Source organism: Kryptolebias marmoratus, linkage group LG20 (genome assembly GCF_001649575.2).
Source record: "Kryptolebias marmoratus isolate JLee-2015 linkage group LG20, ASM164957v2, whole genome shotgun sequence".
Classification (NCBI taxonomy): Eukaryota; Metazoa; Chordata; class Actinopteri; order Cyprinodontiformes; family Rivulidae; genus Kryptolebias; species Kryptolebias marmoratus.
This window is the reverse complement of record NC_051449.1, coordinates 15093350-15109250: the sequence shown is the minus strand read 5'-3', so window position 1 is coordinate 15109250 and position 15901 is coordinate 15093350. Positions and strand designations below refer to the sequence as shown.

At 39.5% G+C, this 15901-nt stretch overlaps 1 protein-coding gene across 3 annotated transcripts; it reads left to right on the top strand.

Moving 5' to 3' along the window:
• The first annotated feature begins 1630 nt into the window (after positions 1 to 1630).
• Positions 1631 to 15856, top strand: LOC108239437 (protein Niban 1). Of its 3 annotated transcripts, XM_017422139.3 has the most exons (15): positions 1631 to 1748; positions 2169 to 2252; positions 4753 to 4883; positions 5088 to 5225; positions 5312 to 5429; positions 6538 to 6696; positions 8987 to 9102; positions 9183 to 9287; positions 10533 to 10695; positions 10820 to 10998; positions 11122 to 11268; positions 11347 to 11457; positions 12572 to 12679; positions 12758 to 12869; positions 13879 to 15856. In XM_017422139.3, the coding sequence occupies exons 2-15, from the start codon at positions 2198 to 2200 to the stop codon at positions 15651 to 15653; spliced, it is 3417 nt and encodes a 1138-aa protein (XP_017277628.1). In that variant the 5' UTR covers positions 1631 to 1748; positions 2169 to 2197; the 3' UTR covers positions 15654 to 15856. The 3 variants fall into 3 exon arrangements, with proteins under 3 accessions (XP_017277628.1, XP_037837932.1, XP_037837931.1); XM_037982004.1 differs by lacking the exon at positions 4753 to 4883; XM_037982003.1 differs by lacking the exon at positions 4753 to 4883 and having other exon boundaries at positions 1648 to 2252.
• The last annotated feature ends 45 nt before the right edge of the window (positions 15857 to 15901 follow it).

Sequence of the window (15901 nt, the reverse complement as noted above, 5' to 3'; positions counted from 1 at the left end):
TGTTTCATTTCTGGAAAACAAACAGAGATTCTGATTGGTCAAATCTGAGCCGCGGCCGCTTCTAAGACTTTGGGACGAACGTCTTGAAAAAGTGATGATTTACATTGAATTATGGATTGTTTACACTATGTTCGTGTCTGAAAACACTTCATAGCAGGCCAGGTTTAAAGCAGGTTTAAATAAAATTTGACAAAGCTGCGACAGACAGACTAAAATCAGGTAGAGTATTTTCACTAAAAATAATTGTAAACTAGAAGCACTCAGAGAGAGCAAACCTCCACCAAGACCAGTGATGAAAAAATAATGTGATCGGGATCATAATCTGGATCAGCTCCAAAATTAAATCCACTGGTTTTTGTCACAACCCAACATTTCCTGAACATTTCACCTAAATCTATTCATGAGTTTTTATGTGATCTTGCTAACAAACAGACAGAACCTCTTTGGCAGAGGTAACAAAAGGGTCACGTTGACCTTTGACCTCATGAACTTTGAAATGAACATGAATTATCTTTGACTCATGAGCTCGAGGTGTCCAGCTGTGCAATTTGACATTCCTACATCACACTGCTGCAGAGTTAGAGGACTAGGTCAGCTGTGATGTCAACATTTGACCTCATGACTTTGAAATCAACAGTGATCCCCGTTGACCTATGAGATGTCCATCTGTGGAGTTTAAAATTCCTGTTAGAACATGGGCTGACCTGTGACCCTGACCTTTGACCTTGAACTTTGACCGGATCACCACTAACATTTAATCACTTGTTCCTTGTTCCACGTTTGATGTTTCCTGTAAATTTCATGAAAATCTGTTCATAACTTTTTGAGTTATCGTCTACACAGACATAGATGCTACAGAAAACATAACCTTCTTGGCAGAGATAAAAATGTTTTAAATGTTGAGTGAACTACTTGTTTAATTTAATAATATATTTAATTACACAACAGTTTAAACTACAGTGAAGGATAGTAGTAGTAGTAGTAAATTTGAATAGTGAAGACATGAATATATTGGATATTTCTGCATCATTTATCTGTATGCTTGGTAAAGTTTCTGTCTGCTTTAAAAAACAAGCTCCTCCACATAAATTATTAGTATTTACCAATGAAAATGACCAAAAAATGAAATGATCAGTAAAATAAATATCAAAATGAAATATAGCCATATTTGATAAACCTCAAAAATAAAAGAATGCATACCTGAATTCGCAATACTCTTGTTTCAATCATTTGAGAATACAAAGATTATAGAAGGAGTTTAATTTTTGAACAAGCAATGACTATTATGGTTCAATATATGCGAGTAAGTCTCCTACAACATTAACGAGTGCTTACAGGTGGTTCACTCTCTCACCAGTTTTATCAGGAAATGTGTACTGAATCAAAACAAGAGACTTCACTGCAGAGGTCTGAGTAAAACCTGAAAAAAAGTGAGCTCGAAACAAATTTTAGGAGGAGGCATCACTGCAGACAAAGCCAACATCCAGACTTTTTAATAAAATCCATATTTGATGTCTGCGTTTCATTTCAAAGATTTTGAAAGTTCAAAGGTCTGTTTCACGGCAGAGAGTCTGACTTCCAAAGAGCAGGACTGCCTCAGGTGTGCTAATGAGAGCCGGGTTCACCTTCTGCACCTGTGCACGCTGCTTATCTGCAGGTGCAGAAGCAGATCTTCCTCCGAGGGGTGGAATGCAGCTCTCATTACTGCACTCCAGCTGCTCTTTCAAGTCAAAATGTCTCTGAAAAAGGTCTGTTTGAATGCTTCTTTTGGTTAAGGGAAATTGGAAAGTGTTTGGATCCTGGGCTGCTTCAATCAGAGGTCTGCAGAGGTGGCTTGGAGCACGTCATTCCCTAAAATCTACACACGCACATGTATATTGTTAAACAGAGCAAACACGGTGACATAAAATAGGCTAAATATTTCAGGTTATCAAGGTAAAAGGCTGTTTCAGTTCACTCTGACCACCAGGTGGCCCTAAAGCTTCAGTTGTGACACTTGTCTTAAAGTTATGTTGACACATTTCACCTTAATGTTTAGCAGCCCCGCCTACACACACACACACACACACAGAACAGAGGAAATGAGCTGAGCAACGACTCTTTGACACATCAGAGCAAACCTCTCTGTTGAGGCGTGTTCCTGTACACAACGTGTTCACTTTATGCAGCTTCTGTAGACAAGAAGAGGAAACACAATATGGGAGCATCTTCCTCTGGGTTGCTGGATGAGGCTAAAATCAACCACATCAAAGGTAACTGAGAAAATATTTGTTTTATTTTACTTTGAAGATGCCTTGGGTTCAAGAAAATCTTTTGTTTTTTTAATGAACAGAGATGCCGAAAAGCTAAGTAATGACATAACAGAATCTTGAGTAGTTGTGTCGGGGATCTGGGGGTTTAGTTTCATTTTGTTGTTTCCTGTGCTTTTATTTTCTTGTGATCCTTGTGTTTCGTTTATTCCCTGTGTTTTATATATATTCTTGCGTAGTTTTGCTCCCTGTCCCCTCTGTGTTCCTTGTGTTACTATTCACTAAACCTCAGTTCTTCTTTTTCTTTTGGATTTTATTGGTGGCTGGTAAACCACCTCAGTGATTTTTTTTTTTCCCATATCAGCCTGCCATTCCCATCTCCACCTGTCTCCTGTTTGTAATCACTCACCTGTTTCCACTCCCTCATCAGCCCAGCCTTTATGTCCTCTCTCTGGTCATCTTTTCAGTGAAGCATTGTTGCAGTAATGCATTGTCTAGTTGTCCTTTTGTCTCAATGTGAGTCCCTAAAGATTACCATTTGTGAGTTTTGCTGCCATGACAGCATTCGTTTTATTTTTTTGGGGGGTAATTAAAGTATTTAGTTTTCTCAGCTCCTTGTCTGCCTGCATTTTAGGTCTGACTTTCAACCGTCCAAACTTGACGACTTGTACTTATTCCTTTTTTACGTGTTACATTTTTGTTCTTTTCACGTTACTCATTAATGTCTAATTTCAAATTAAATCAGATTTTTAGTGCTTAAATTTTCATAGGAGTTTTAATTCACAACCACAAAGCCACCTAATATCAAACAAGTTCCCTGATACGAATCATTTTCCACAGAGAGACAAGAAATTCATCTGTGATAAATATTTGAAGCCTGTAGTGTTCGGCCACATCAAATTCTGTGAGCGAGTTTGAATGTTTTTTGACTTCAGCTGACGAGTTTCTGCACGAAGGCAGGCAGGAAATGTGGGGAGGGGTGTAATGTATCAGCAGAGGTCCTCAGAATTACACCAAGGATATTGCAATTGCATGCCAGTCGCTTTAACCACCAAACCACAAAGATGGCTTCAGTCTGATAATGTCACAAAAAGAAAAGAGAGAGAAGCTAAAATCAAAATGGACTGAGCGCAAGCTTTCATTTTAATGATAAAATAAAGAAAAGGTACAAACCCGTTAAAACTTAAAGAGCTCGTTGAACGCTTTTTGTTTATTTCTCCGCGTTATCAGCTCAGACACATCCTGTCACTAATCTTCCCTGCATACTGGAGCCTAATTACAGCTATTTCCAACCATTATATAATTAAAGGTTGTCTGATCTTCTGTGTGTGTGTGTTGGTCAGTCTGTGAGATGAAAGGCAGACTGACTCAAAGAATGTGTAACACTGGCTGCACACTGCAAAGAAATGAACTTTTTTTTTTTTTAAATTGGGACTAATCCACTTTCAAACAGGTCCAAAAGGCCACTTTTTAGTGATTTAGTTCCAAATAAGATTCAAAACTGGATCCACAACTTTAAAGATTTAACCAAATAAAATGCATATAGTTAATTTCACACATTCGGACACATGGAACGTGTGTTTGTTCTGCATTCATGAGCCGAGACTGTTCTTATAAAAATGACCATAGTCACCCTGAGGGTCGTATCAGAGCAGGGGCGTTCCTCTCTTAAATGCTAAGACACCTCCTTTCCAAACACATCTAACCTGCATCATCTCCTCCTTTTTGTTGTTTCTGTGTCTGCTCCTGGACCAGCACTGATGTAAACTTATTGCCAGGTCTCCTACTGTTGTTCTTTCACTTTATTTTACATTCGCTTTATTACCAAAGCAATAACTCTATGTAGCTTAATCTAAAAACTGAATAGTTTTACTCGGGTTATTTTGAACCACTGGAACTTTTAAAAATGGTCTTTTTTTCCAGTATCTGTAAGCTGACATCCTTAGACAAGCATTTTTTTTAACAAAATGTTTTTTTATAATTGACCCATTTGGGTTTGCTTTGTATTATAAATCATATGAATGTTCATATTGTAATTGGAATAAACTGGTTTTGAACTGAATCAGTTCTTGTTTATGTACTTAGATAATTAATTTTATTGTAAATGGACATATTACTGTATAAATAAACTGAACTGAATAAAGTTAGGATTTACTTTTCTCCTCATAAACAACCAAACAAATCCACCCTATTCAAAGAAGACAGGACAAAAGTTAATGTTAAAATGCTTTTCTTGATTTTATGTTTCTGGATAAAAATTTCTAACTATAAAAAAGTCATGATGGAGCTCAGGACGTTTCACACAATTCATGAACAATTCAAATCACTCATCTCTAGAAATGACAGAAATATAAAGATTCAGTACTTAATTTAGGAAGAAAAACGAATCATCAGACTTAACACTCTGTTGTCCTACCATAAAATCTCTGTAGTTACAGTGAACTGTAAAATGCTTATTTATTTTTCAAAAGTAATAATTTTATTCCTGTTTGTGTGTTTTCAGGGCTTGTAGAGAAAAGTTTTCAGAGCTTCAGTGTGTTTTACTGTCAGCAGTATGCCATCACCTACCTTGAATACATCCACCAGGAGGTGGAGCCTAAAAAAGAGGGGCGGGGCCTATTGCTCACACACAGGGTATCTATCCATGGATGCAATTATCACAGATCTACCCCAAGTAGTTTCAGATTTAGACACCTTTATCTGCCCCAGTGTGCCGTTTACGTGCAGCTTTCCAGTCCAGACATTCAGTTCATACAACATCTAATGCATTTATAACATTTATTCTGTATGAAACGCAACAAATCTGGGAAATCTCTGTCTGTGTGTGTTTTTGTGAAGCCTAAGTATGATCCAGAGGAGGTGCTGTACCAAGGGACTGTAAAGTTTTCCTGCTGGGAGGAGCAGGGAAAGAAATGCAGAGATAGATGCATCGTCCTGAGAAGAGACTTCAAAGTTGAAATCCATGACAGCATGGAGGTAAAACACAGACAAATGAAAACTTTTTATGAAAACATGATGTTTGCAGGATGAACGAGTTGAATCTTGGTGCTGGGTCTTTGCAGACTCTGAGCCGTGGATGTGCACCTAAGCTGGTCCTCCAGCCAGCTGGAGGAATCGTTTTCACCAGCGAGGAAGAGTCCAGAGCTTATCTGGAGAAAAGCTGCGCTGCGATACTCAATGGTATTTAACATAATAAACCCCAGATTTAATAAAAGCATGTTTCCTCTGAATGGATGGGACAGATCCACTGTGTAATTATGAACTCTTTGTTAGAAAAAGAAATTAACCGATTACAAAGTGCTCAGTTATTATCTTTATTTAACCAGGCAAATCAAATTGAGATCACAGATCTCTTTTTTTAAGGGTGCCCTGGGCTTACCTTAACACAAAGTTAATACAAAGCATCCCACACCCATAAAAGTCTGTCCTTCATTATATTAAAAAAGCTAAATATGTGCTGCTGCACAGCTTTGCTGCTCACATGCTAAACTTTTAAATGATGTTGACTAGAGATCGATTAATCGGCCACTTTAAAGAAAAAAATGCAATCAGCCATGCTTGTTCCTACTTAATCAATTACAAAGAAAGAAAATAAAGACTCAGAAGTAGCTGCTGTAGCCCACAATGTAGCTTTTTGACGTGAGAAAGCTCTCTATTTTTTTTTTCAAGTGTAGAAGTTCTTCTAAGGATTGGCAAATATGTTTATTTATGTCAATCAATATTTTGTTGAAGGAAAAGTATATGCTGACCCAAAAAGAAAGTCAACTGTTCTCAAGTTTCAGGTTTGGCTCTTTGACCATGATCTAGTTCTCCATTTTTAAAAGAGGAAGTTATGAGCAAGTGGTGGACAAGCAGATAAAACGTTTGACCATTGAGTGGCTTCTTAAAACCGCAATTTGGTGCACATAAGAACATCTGCTTTTGTGTTTGACAAAGTGCAAATAATGCTGTGTAGAAGAAAATCTACAAGTTAAGACTATACCTATATAAAAATTATACTTTTGCAAAGGGGGGGGTCAACTGAGGCTTAGTGTCTATTTTTCTATTTCTTTTTTTAATGAGTTCTTTTCACAAAACAACAAAGCACGGAGAACTCAGGAAACATCCAGCAAATTCAGATAAACTTGGGTTTACTTCACATTTTTGTCTCAGCTGTTGTAGTCAAGCAACACTGAGCTTTTTAATAAATCATAGTAATCTTGCTCACAACAAAAGTTAAGGTTACAAAAAACCGTCACTTATCATATTGTTTGTGTGCTTTTTATTTATTTATTTTTTTAATGTCCAGGAGTGAAGGAGGATTCTTCCTCGGTGGCATCCTCATCAGATGAGTCTGTCTATCTTCACCTGCCTCACACAGGCCACTCCTGCTTCCTGTTTCAACAAGAGGAGGAGCGAGATCGCTTCCTGTCTGGCCTCAAGACCTGCATCAGGCACCGCAATCTTGGTGAACCACTGACGCACTTTTTTTTTTCATGTGGCACACGTTGACATGTAGCTCAGAGCTTAAGTTGTGCAGAATTCTTACAGAGGAATGAGTTGCAGCAAAGTGTTTAAAACGCTCAAAACACCTGAATAAACTGCAGTAATCAACTACTGGCCTTAATGAACACTTCTTATATGCCTTTGTATCTATTTGGCATTGATTATCGCTTGTTGCTGAGGGTAAAGGTGGATGGTTATACTTTTGCCCAAACCTGTGTGTGGGCTTGAAGATATTTCAGTGAAATTCCCAGAAAGTCATAACTGGCTACACGTCTACAGATGACTAACGTTTGAGGTCAACCCAGTTCAAGGTGGCAACCCCCAAATTTGGCGTGCACACACTTCAACCTCGAATAGATCCTGCAAGACATCACAGTATTGTGTGAGATCACACATAGGTTTTGGTCAAACCTCAAATATAACACTATCGACTTGGGTCATTTCTCAATATAAGACGATCTGAGTTCAAAACTCTGCAGGTGATCTGCATTCCTTCAAAATCTAGGCCTTTAATCGATACCAGATTCTAACCCCAACTTGGCTTGAAATGAGAACACATTTTGATTACTTTTGTTTATCATCTAAAATTATGTCAATAAATTACATACTGTATGGTGAACTGCCAAGGTGGCTGATTGAAAACACTTTACCTGTGTGTAGGTGAGGTTGTAAAGTATTTCAGAGCGCTGCTGGTGGTTTGCCTCTCTTTAGTTTGTAACGTGTAGCAGTTGCCGGGGCAACAGATAAAAATATTAATGTAACTTCCTGTGTGGTTACCAGGATCCAAAACCAAAAAAAAAACCTTGACATCTTAGTCAGATGGTTGCGAAATTGAGGCATGACACATCTGCACAAATATATCCTGATTAGTGACAGGAAACACGACTGACCACCAGTAAGTTTTCAGCATTAGCAAAGAAGCCACAGTACGTAGAACAATGATCAGCCCCTGTAGGCAGTGGCTTATACTGTTCTTTAAAAAAACCCCACTAAATTATTTTCATTACTTTCGTTGATTGTTTTTAGATTTGTTGTGATGGTCTCAGGATGTCAGCACTTCCTATTTTCTGAACAAAATGTATCGAATCACTATAAGCAAATAACAATAAGTATTATTTCTCAGTATTAGTCAAGGTTTCTGTTCCACAAACCATCTTTATTAAGCAAGAAAATAACTGCCAGCTGCTTCATGAGGAACTGACTCACAAAAGACTTGGATATAATGGTATTTAATGATGTAAAGATGTCAAAAAAGAGATGTGAAACCACAGAAATATTATTAGCAAAAAGTAGATCATCCATCGGAAACTTTAGGAAATGTAAGTGTGACAGAAACCAGTCTGTGCATGAAGTGGAAATGTAAGAACTTTAGAACTGGTAGGTAAATATTTTTAAAAATGAGAGCATAATTATCAATCTTATTTGTGTTTTACCCACCTTCTGCTCACATTTGTAGGTTTACAGCAGAAATATGACAATAAACCAAAAATAAAGCTTGGAAAAGGTATAATTGGTGCAATTTTAAACCCATCCATCCATTTGTTTTTTTACCCACTTTTCTGTGCAGGGTCACTGTGAGAGGCAGGGTACACGGAGACAAACAAGAAAACCACTCCTTTAGTAAAAGTTTAGGGCTGTCAGTGAACCTAACATTCATGTTTTTGGTTTGTGGGAAGAAACCAGAGTACCCAGAGAAACATACAAACTCCACACAAAAAAATGTGCATCACATTTCAGACCCTAGAAAGTCAATCAGTCAGTGTCGCGTTTTGAAGAAATTCTCTCAAACTTCTGATATCTAATTACACTTTTAGATTAATATAGACACATTTATTTGTAAATGTTGTTTTCATAATGTCACATATTTGAAGCAACGGCACAACATATTTTAGATTTTGTTTAGATAAAGTAAAGTTTGAGGTTTTGTGTCCAGAAAGGAGGTAGAAACAATACTTTATCATTTTTTTGGTCATTAATATGTCTATCTGAATATTTTAAAGATTTATTTGTTAATTTGTTAACTTTTTCCTGGTAATCTTTCTCCTAATTAAGAATTCCCTCAATCAACAAAACTGTCACTTCTACAGTTTTAGTACAGAGAATTTCAGCATTTTTAAATAAAAATAAGCATTTCTTTGCAAAACGCTTCATTTGGCTATACCCTGTAAAAACTGGTCTGCCGAGTTTAAGCACAAAAACTGACATTGGAGAGAAGACTGCAGAGATCCTAACCCGGTCCTCGCTCTCCACAGACTCCTGGCGCGATTCATCCCACGAGAGCCAAGCGTTTGCCCGAGCCTTCTGTCTTTACCAACAGGACAAAGGATGCTATGAATCCTGGGAAAAGCTGCTGGGCACTGAGGAACAAGTCCGTAACCCCAACCACATCCGTCACCCCTCTGTCTGTCCGTCTGCACTCTGTTTCATGAACACTGTGTCTGTGTGCAGGTGCTGGCCTCCCAGGTGATGGAGGAAGTGTTGCCATGGTTACACAGCCAGCTTCAGTCTAAGGTGAAAGGCAAGAAGACTGAAAGGATACGACAATGGCTGGCAGTGAGTTAACCTTAACAAACCTGTGGTGTAAAGCTTTGTGTTGGTATTAATCTCTGTTATCGTTGTGGCTTTAGAGTTTAGGAATTCCTGACGCTCCCTGAAGGCAGCATAGAGTAGCTGAAGGCTTCATATGATGTAATGATGTCTAATGACACTGTTAGCTTTATTGATTAAACTATACAATCTAATAGCTATTTTTTTGGCTGATGGTGGTTAAGTCAAACTCCAGAGCATGAAATAGTCATCTTAACCCACAGCACAGTGATATTGCAACAAAATTGTGACATGTTAGCATTTTATGTTGCTTATTGCTTTAGAGCAGGGTTCACAGAGAGGAAACTCGAGCTCTAACCATGTAGTTTTAAATGCATAACTCTAATAAGACATTTAAACGTTCTGGTTATAAAACAAATAAACAAAAAACATCACCGACTCAATCCAAGTTGGATGTGCAAGGCTTAAACTGTATCTATCCAAGTTAGATCTAATGTATAAACAGAAGTAAAAATGTAATTTCTAATTTCTGACTAGACGGACAGCTTTCATCCAAAGTTTACAACTCATCCTTTTCTTTTGTGTGTCTTCAAAGCATCTCTGGGTCCAAAAGACTTATTGTGAAAAGGCATTTAAAAAAAAACAACTTCTATCATGAAATAATAAGTCTGTGCATTTTTCCAACAAATTATGTTGTCAATTACTGGATTTGCCTTTTCTGGCGTTTAAAGTAAGTTTTAAAGTCAAACAGAGATCAGGTTGATATGCTCTTCTTTTCAGGTTTTAGGTGTCATTCTATTAACCACAAACTGATATATTTAACAGATAAAGGTTAAGAAAATTATTCTCAAGATACAACATTTGTTTTCCCGTCGGAGTGCAAGCTGATTCAGAGAGATTTTGTTTTGATTAATAAAATCCTGAAACCTTTCTTGCTATACATACAGAAGTGCTTTGATTGTAAATTATTGGCCAGAGGATTTAAGGAAATGTGCAAAATAAACCATTCAAAAACATTGAAAATTGATTAACGGGGTCTTTAAAGACAGTTTGTTGTGTTTTGAAGCAGTCATAATAGTTGCACGAGTATCAGAATTCAGATATTTACCATAGAGAACATTTTACCACTTTCTTTTGGCCTGCATTAAACCTGCTGACAAACAGTGTGCAACAATTCAAGCTCTTTTTTTTTTTTTTTAAATTTATTTAAACAGTCCGCGGTCAGGAATCATTTTGTATTTCTGTGTACAGACGGTGCAGGCGACCTACACCCTGGTGCTGGAACAGCTGACGGCAGCTTTGGAGGTTCAGAGGGAGGAGTGTCGTCAGACGGCATCAGCCAGCCAAGCCCTCATAAGATCTAATCTGGACCAGATATTGTCCTCCCACAGCTTCCTGGAGCAGAAAGTCAGAGGTAAAGCACATCATATTTGACACCCACCCACAACTAATGAAATTAAATGTCAAATTTGAGGCTGATTAGAGGCACATAAAAAAAACAGCATAAAAACCTTAAATTTTGTCTGTGTCCATCCCAGTGTGCATATGTGAAGAAGCAAAGGAAGTGTGCAGTGAGTCTGTGATACCCTACATGTCCTCCATCCTTGAAGTGCTGACAGAACACATCGGGGCAGGGATTCTTGGGATGCAACACACGCTGAAAACACAAATGAACTCAGCTTTTTCAGTCACAAATGGAACCGAGGACACACAAAAGGTTAGAAGCAGTTCTGCGAGTTATTGCCTAAATTTACCTAGAATGCTGTGTCTTTATTTGTTCCATTTGAATTTATGGTTGAGGCTTTATCGAAGTGTGTGTGTGTGTGTGCGCACGCTCCAGGTCCTGTCCAGTCTGCGCTCAGTCAGTCTGGATCAGAACTACAGACAGGTGGAGAACCTGTCAGAGAAACTGGAAGCTTTAAAACAGAGGTTTGGACTGAGCAGCGCTCAGAGACTTGTTCATTCTGCACAGCTGGAGATGGAGCAGGTATGATGTGCAACCTTCAGAACAAGTTTGGCTATAAAACGACTCCAACGTTCATGACATTTGCTGCGTGTGTTTCAGCTGTTGGATAGTGCTGTCTACACTTTGGAGCAGTTCCTTCAATCATCGACCAGACTGCAGTCTTCTCAGGTTCCTGTTAAGATGGAAAAAGCTAAAGAAAGAGTCCTAAAGGTAAAGAAAAAATAGGGAAATTGAATTTTCTGTTAAAATTCGGTGTGAATGCAGATTGCTGAATGAGTGTGATGAAATTTGTCGAAGAAGCTGAGTTGTTAAAGCTAAAATTAGCACCAACTAAGAAGCAAAATGCTATCTAAAAGTAGAAAATACTAGCTTAAAGAAACAAAAGGGAAGCTAAAAACTAAACATGGTAAACATCAGCTATGAGTAACAAAAGCCTGGCTAAAAGCTGAAAGTATCAAAGACCTAGCTAAAGTTAAAAATATTTAAAAATCATCTAAAAGCTAAGAGTAGCAAAATGTTAGCGAAAAGAAGCAAAATGCCTAAAAGCAATATAAGAAGGTAAAAACGGAGCAAGTATGCTGAAGCAGATTTCAAAGGGAACGATGAATAGAGAGGAAAAAACAAAATACAGAAAATAATAATGTGAATGCTGAATCAACATTTATACAATAATGCTGCTAAATGACAAGTCCTAATTTTATACATTTCATTGAAAATGAGTGGCCGCCACAAGATTTAAGGTTTAAGATGTTTTTACATATGACATGCATGACTTTACCTGCAGATTTTTTTTTTTTTTAACCAAAGGCAACAGATGAGATTTCAATTGGATTCATAAAAGTAGAGCAGTAGCACCAGCAGCTGCAGTGACTACAAAAGCTGCCTTTAGGCACAATAATAAACTCAAACTAAGGCTTGCGTGCAAAACATAGGACTATGAACCTAAGAATACACTTCAGACTGTGTTTGGCAGCCATACAATGTGAAGAGTGCGCTCTTTGTGGGCCGGATGTAACTTCAACTCCAAGCTAAACCTTCTTCTTAAAACACAAATCAGTTTAATCTTAGATAATCAGATAATTGAGGCTGCAGTACCCTCAGTTACGACGACAATGTGAGCCGTCACACATTCAGACACAGAGGAATAGAAGAACAGAGGAATAAATCTTTGTTTGAACGATCATTTCAAGAAGAGCTCAAGCAGCAAAACAACCTGCCACAGCTGAGCATTACGCTTTGATAATGTTCTCTCTTCATGTGTATCCAAAGTCATTAGTTTTTAGTGTGTTTAAAACAAAATGTGTGTGTGTGTGTGTTTGAGCAGCAGCTGGACCATGACAGCAGGGTGGTGCAGAGGAGGCTGTACCTGGAGGCTCTGCTGAACGTCACTCTGCCGTCTCTCACCAGGAGGATGGACAGCAAGTGGAAAACCGTAAGTTCGGCTCACTGCGGATGTCTCTGTGCGTCTGTAGGACCTTAAAAACCACAGCTTAGGGTTTTCTGTGTGCAGGAGCTCCAGCAGTTTGAGCAGTACATCTTCTCTGACTACAGCAGTTTTATTCTGGTTCAGAACGTCTACAGTGACGTTCTGAGAAACATCCTCAGCAAGGAGATCGAGACAGGTAAACTCTCTCTCTCTCACACACACACACACACACACACACACCTTGAGTGCATTATGCTCAGCACAAAACAAACATACAAACAAAAAAATGAACATTTTATAAAAGTCAAGGTTTGTTTAACTTTTAATCTAATTATTTCTAATTATTTTAATCTAACTTTTTAAATTCAGTTACTGGTTGCACTTTATGATTGTTTTTTTTGTCACTTTTGTGAATGTTGATTCATCCTATTGTTTTTTGCACACTTTGTGCTCTTTTAGTTAATCATAAATCAAAATATTCCGCTAATTCATCAGTAACTTTTATACTTTTTAAAACATTTAACTTCATTTGCCAATATTTACCCACAGAAGTACACTTGCAGCTCTTTAATTTGTTCAAAAACATTGTTTTTCTTTGAAATCTGCGTACTTGCCCTTATGCTTTTAGCTTTTTGTTGTTTTTAGCTACTGCTCTGCTACTTTTCAGCTTTTCATTAGCCTTTTGCTATACCTTTTTTATATTTAGCTAGGTTTTTTTTTTTGCTATTTTAGCGTTTAGCTAACATTCTGCTACATTTAACTTCTAGCAAGCCTTTTGCTACTTTTAGCTGGTGTTTTTCTACTTTAACAGCTCAATTTTAGCTTTTTCAGCAGACGTTCAGCACTCAACTATCCCACTGCATTTTCACAGAAAATCTGATTTCTCTACTTCTCAACATATTTCATCCCACTGTCTTTAAATATGTCTGGAATCACAATGTTGTGAACTTGAAACTTAGAAAGTTTACAAAAACAACAAACTAAACTACTAATTCCTAAGTCAAAAAAATGAATTATTTATATGGGTTGCTCAATAAACTTCTTTTCTTATAGTTTTAAATAAAATATTAGACATCTTCACAATTTTTTTTCATCAACAGTTGGTGTCATTGCACTTTTGTCTTCAACTAAACAACATTATGTATTAAATGTGAAACTGAGCCTTTGGTTCAAGCCTACATTCTAACTGGCTCTTCCTCCTGCAGTGGTCCAGGATGCTGCCAGTAAAAAGAGCAACAACCTCCTGCTGGACACGTCAGATTTGGCCATCAGTCAGTACAGTCTGCTGGGACACACGCCTCCTCTGTCTGCCCCAGACAGCCCAGCTGCTCACCCTCGACCCTCCTCCTCTGTGGTGAAAGAGGAAAGTAAAACCCCTGATGCGTCCCCTCAGAATGATGCCAAACCTAAAGATGAAACCAAATTTGACCCCTCAGAAGCACTGAGCTCGACTCAGAAGCCTGAGTCTCCTGTGATTATTGTGACGCAGCAGGTTGATGAGAATCCAGAAACCGGTGAAGAAGACAAAGTTGGAAGTGATGCACAGTCGGCAGCCACAGACTCAGCAGCTGCTGAATCTGAATCAGGATCAGATGGAGCTGCTTCTCAGGGGGTTGACACGACTGAGTCACTGCCTGAGCCAAGATCCACTGACCCAGAATCCACAACCCCAGACTCCACTGACCCAGGATCCACAACCCCACCCTCTCCTGTCCCAGGATCCACAACCCCAGACTCCACTGACCCAGACTCCACTGACCCAGGATCCACAACCTTAGCCTCCCCTGATCCAGGATCCACAAGCCCAGCCTCCCCTGACCCAGAATCCACAACCTTAGTCTCCCCTGTCCCAGAATCCACAACCTTAGCCTCCCCTGACCCAGGATCAACACCCCCACCCTCTCCTTTCCCAGAATCCACACCCCCACCCTCTCCTTTCCCAGAATCCACAACCCCACCCTCCACTGACCCAGAATCCACAAGCCCAGCCTCCCCTGTCACAGGATCCACAACCCCAGCCTCCACTGAGCCAGAATCAGCAACTCCAGCCTCCACTGACCCAGGATCCACAAGCCCAGCCTCCCCTGACCCAGAATCCACAACCCCAGCCTCCACTGAGCCAGAATCAGCAACTCCACCCTCTCCTGTCCCAGGATCCACAACCCCAGACTCCCATGACCAAGGATCCACAACCCCAGCCCCCCCTGTCCCAGGATCCACTGACCCAGAATCCACAACCCCAGCCTCCCATGACCCTGGTCCTCTGGTTTCGGTCCAGTCAAACGTTGAAGCCGAATGTTCTCAAAGTGGTGATTCTACTTCACCCGGAAACCCAGCCACACCTGACCTCTCAACCTCAGATCAAATATCAGAGGATCCTCCCTCTCCGTCACACTCACCTGGGACCGACGGTCCAATCAGAATCAGTCTTGGGTCGCTGAGTGAAGCAATTGCCCCGTGCTCCTTGGAGCCCGCTGAGATGCAGGCTCAGCAGAACACCGACAGAGCCATCTACCTGATGGGGCAAATCAAGGACGACTGGGAGAAAGCAAAAGAGGGAAAACAGAAAGAAGCGGCAGAGAGAGAGGAAACCACAGAGAGCAGAGAGGAAGATGAAGGACGAGTAGAAGCCCAAACAGATGAGTCTGTTGATGAGGGCTGCAGGTCATGTGCCCCACCAGGAGAGACCGCCATCACTTCAACCACAGAGCCAGGAGGGACTGAGGAAAGGCTGGATGATGAGGGGGGAGCTGAGCTTGATGGAGAGAAGCAGAAAGACGACGAGGTGGAGGCAGCAGAAAAAGAGCAGAAAGATCCAGAGGAGGAGGTTCTCCAAAATCCTGAAGCAGCTGAATCAGATCCAGAGTCTGCTGATGAGCTCCCACTGGGCAGTGTGGCAATCATCAGAGAACTTGTGACTGAGATCACCGAAGTGGAGACGATAATCACCACCGGCGGCCCGAAGGATCCACTAGACTGATCCCTGTTACTAAAACATCACACCTGATTAGTAAACAGAGAGAGCAGGGAAGGGAAAAAAGAGACAAGAAAGCTGAGCTCGGTTTGTTAATATTTCAGTAAAGAATATTCTGTAACCCTTTTCAGATAATTTTTCAGAATTTCTATTTTTTCACTTAAATTGTTTTTCTAAATAATGAAATTAAACTGCTGAATAAAAAATGATAAACTTGTTTTCTTTCTTGACCATCCTGAATTGAAAACAGAATA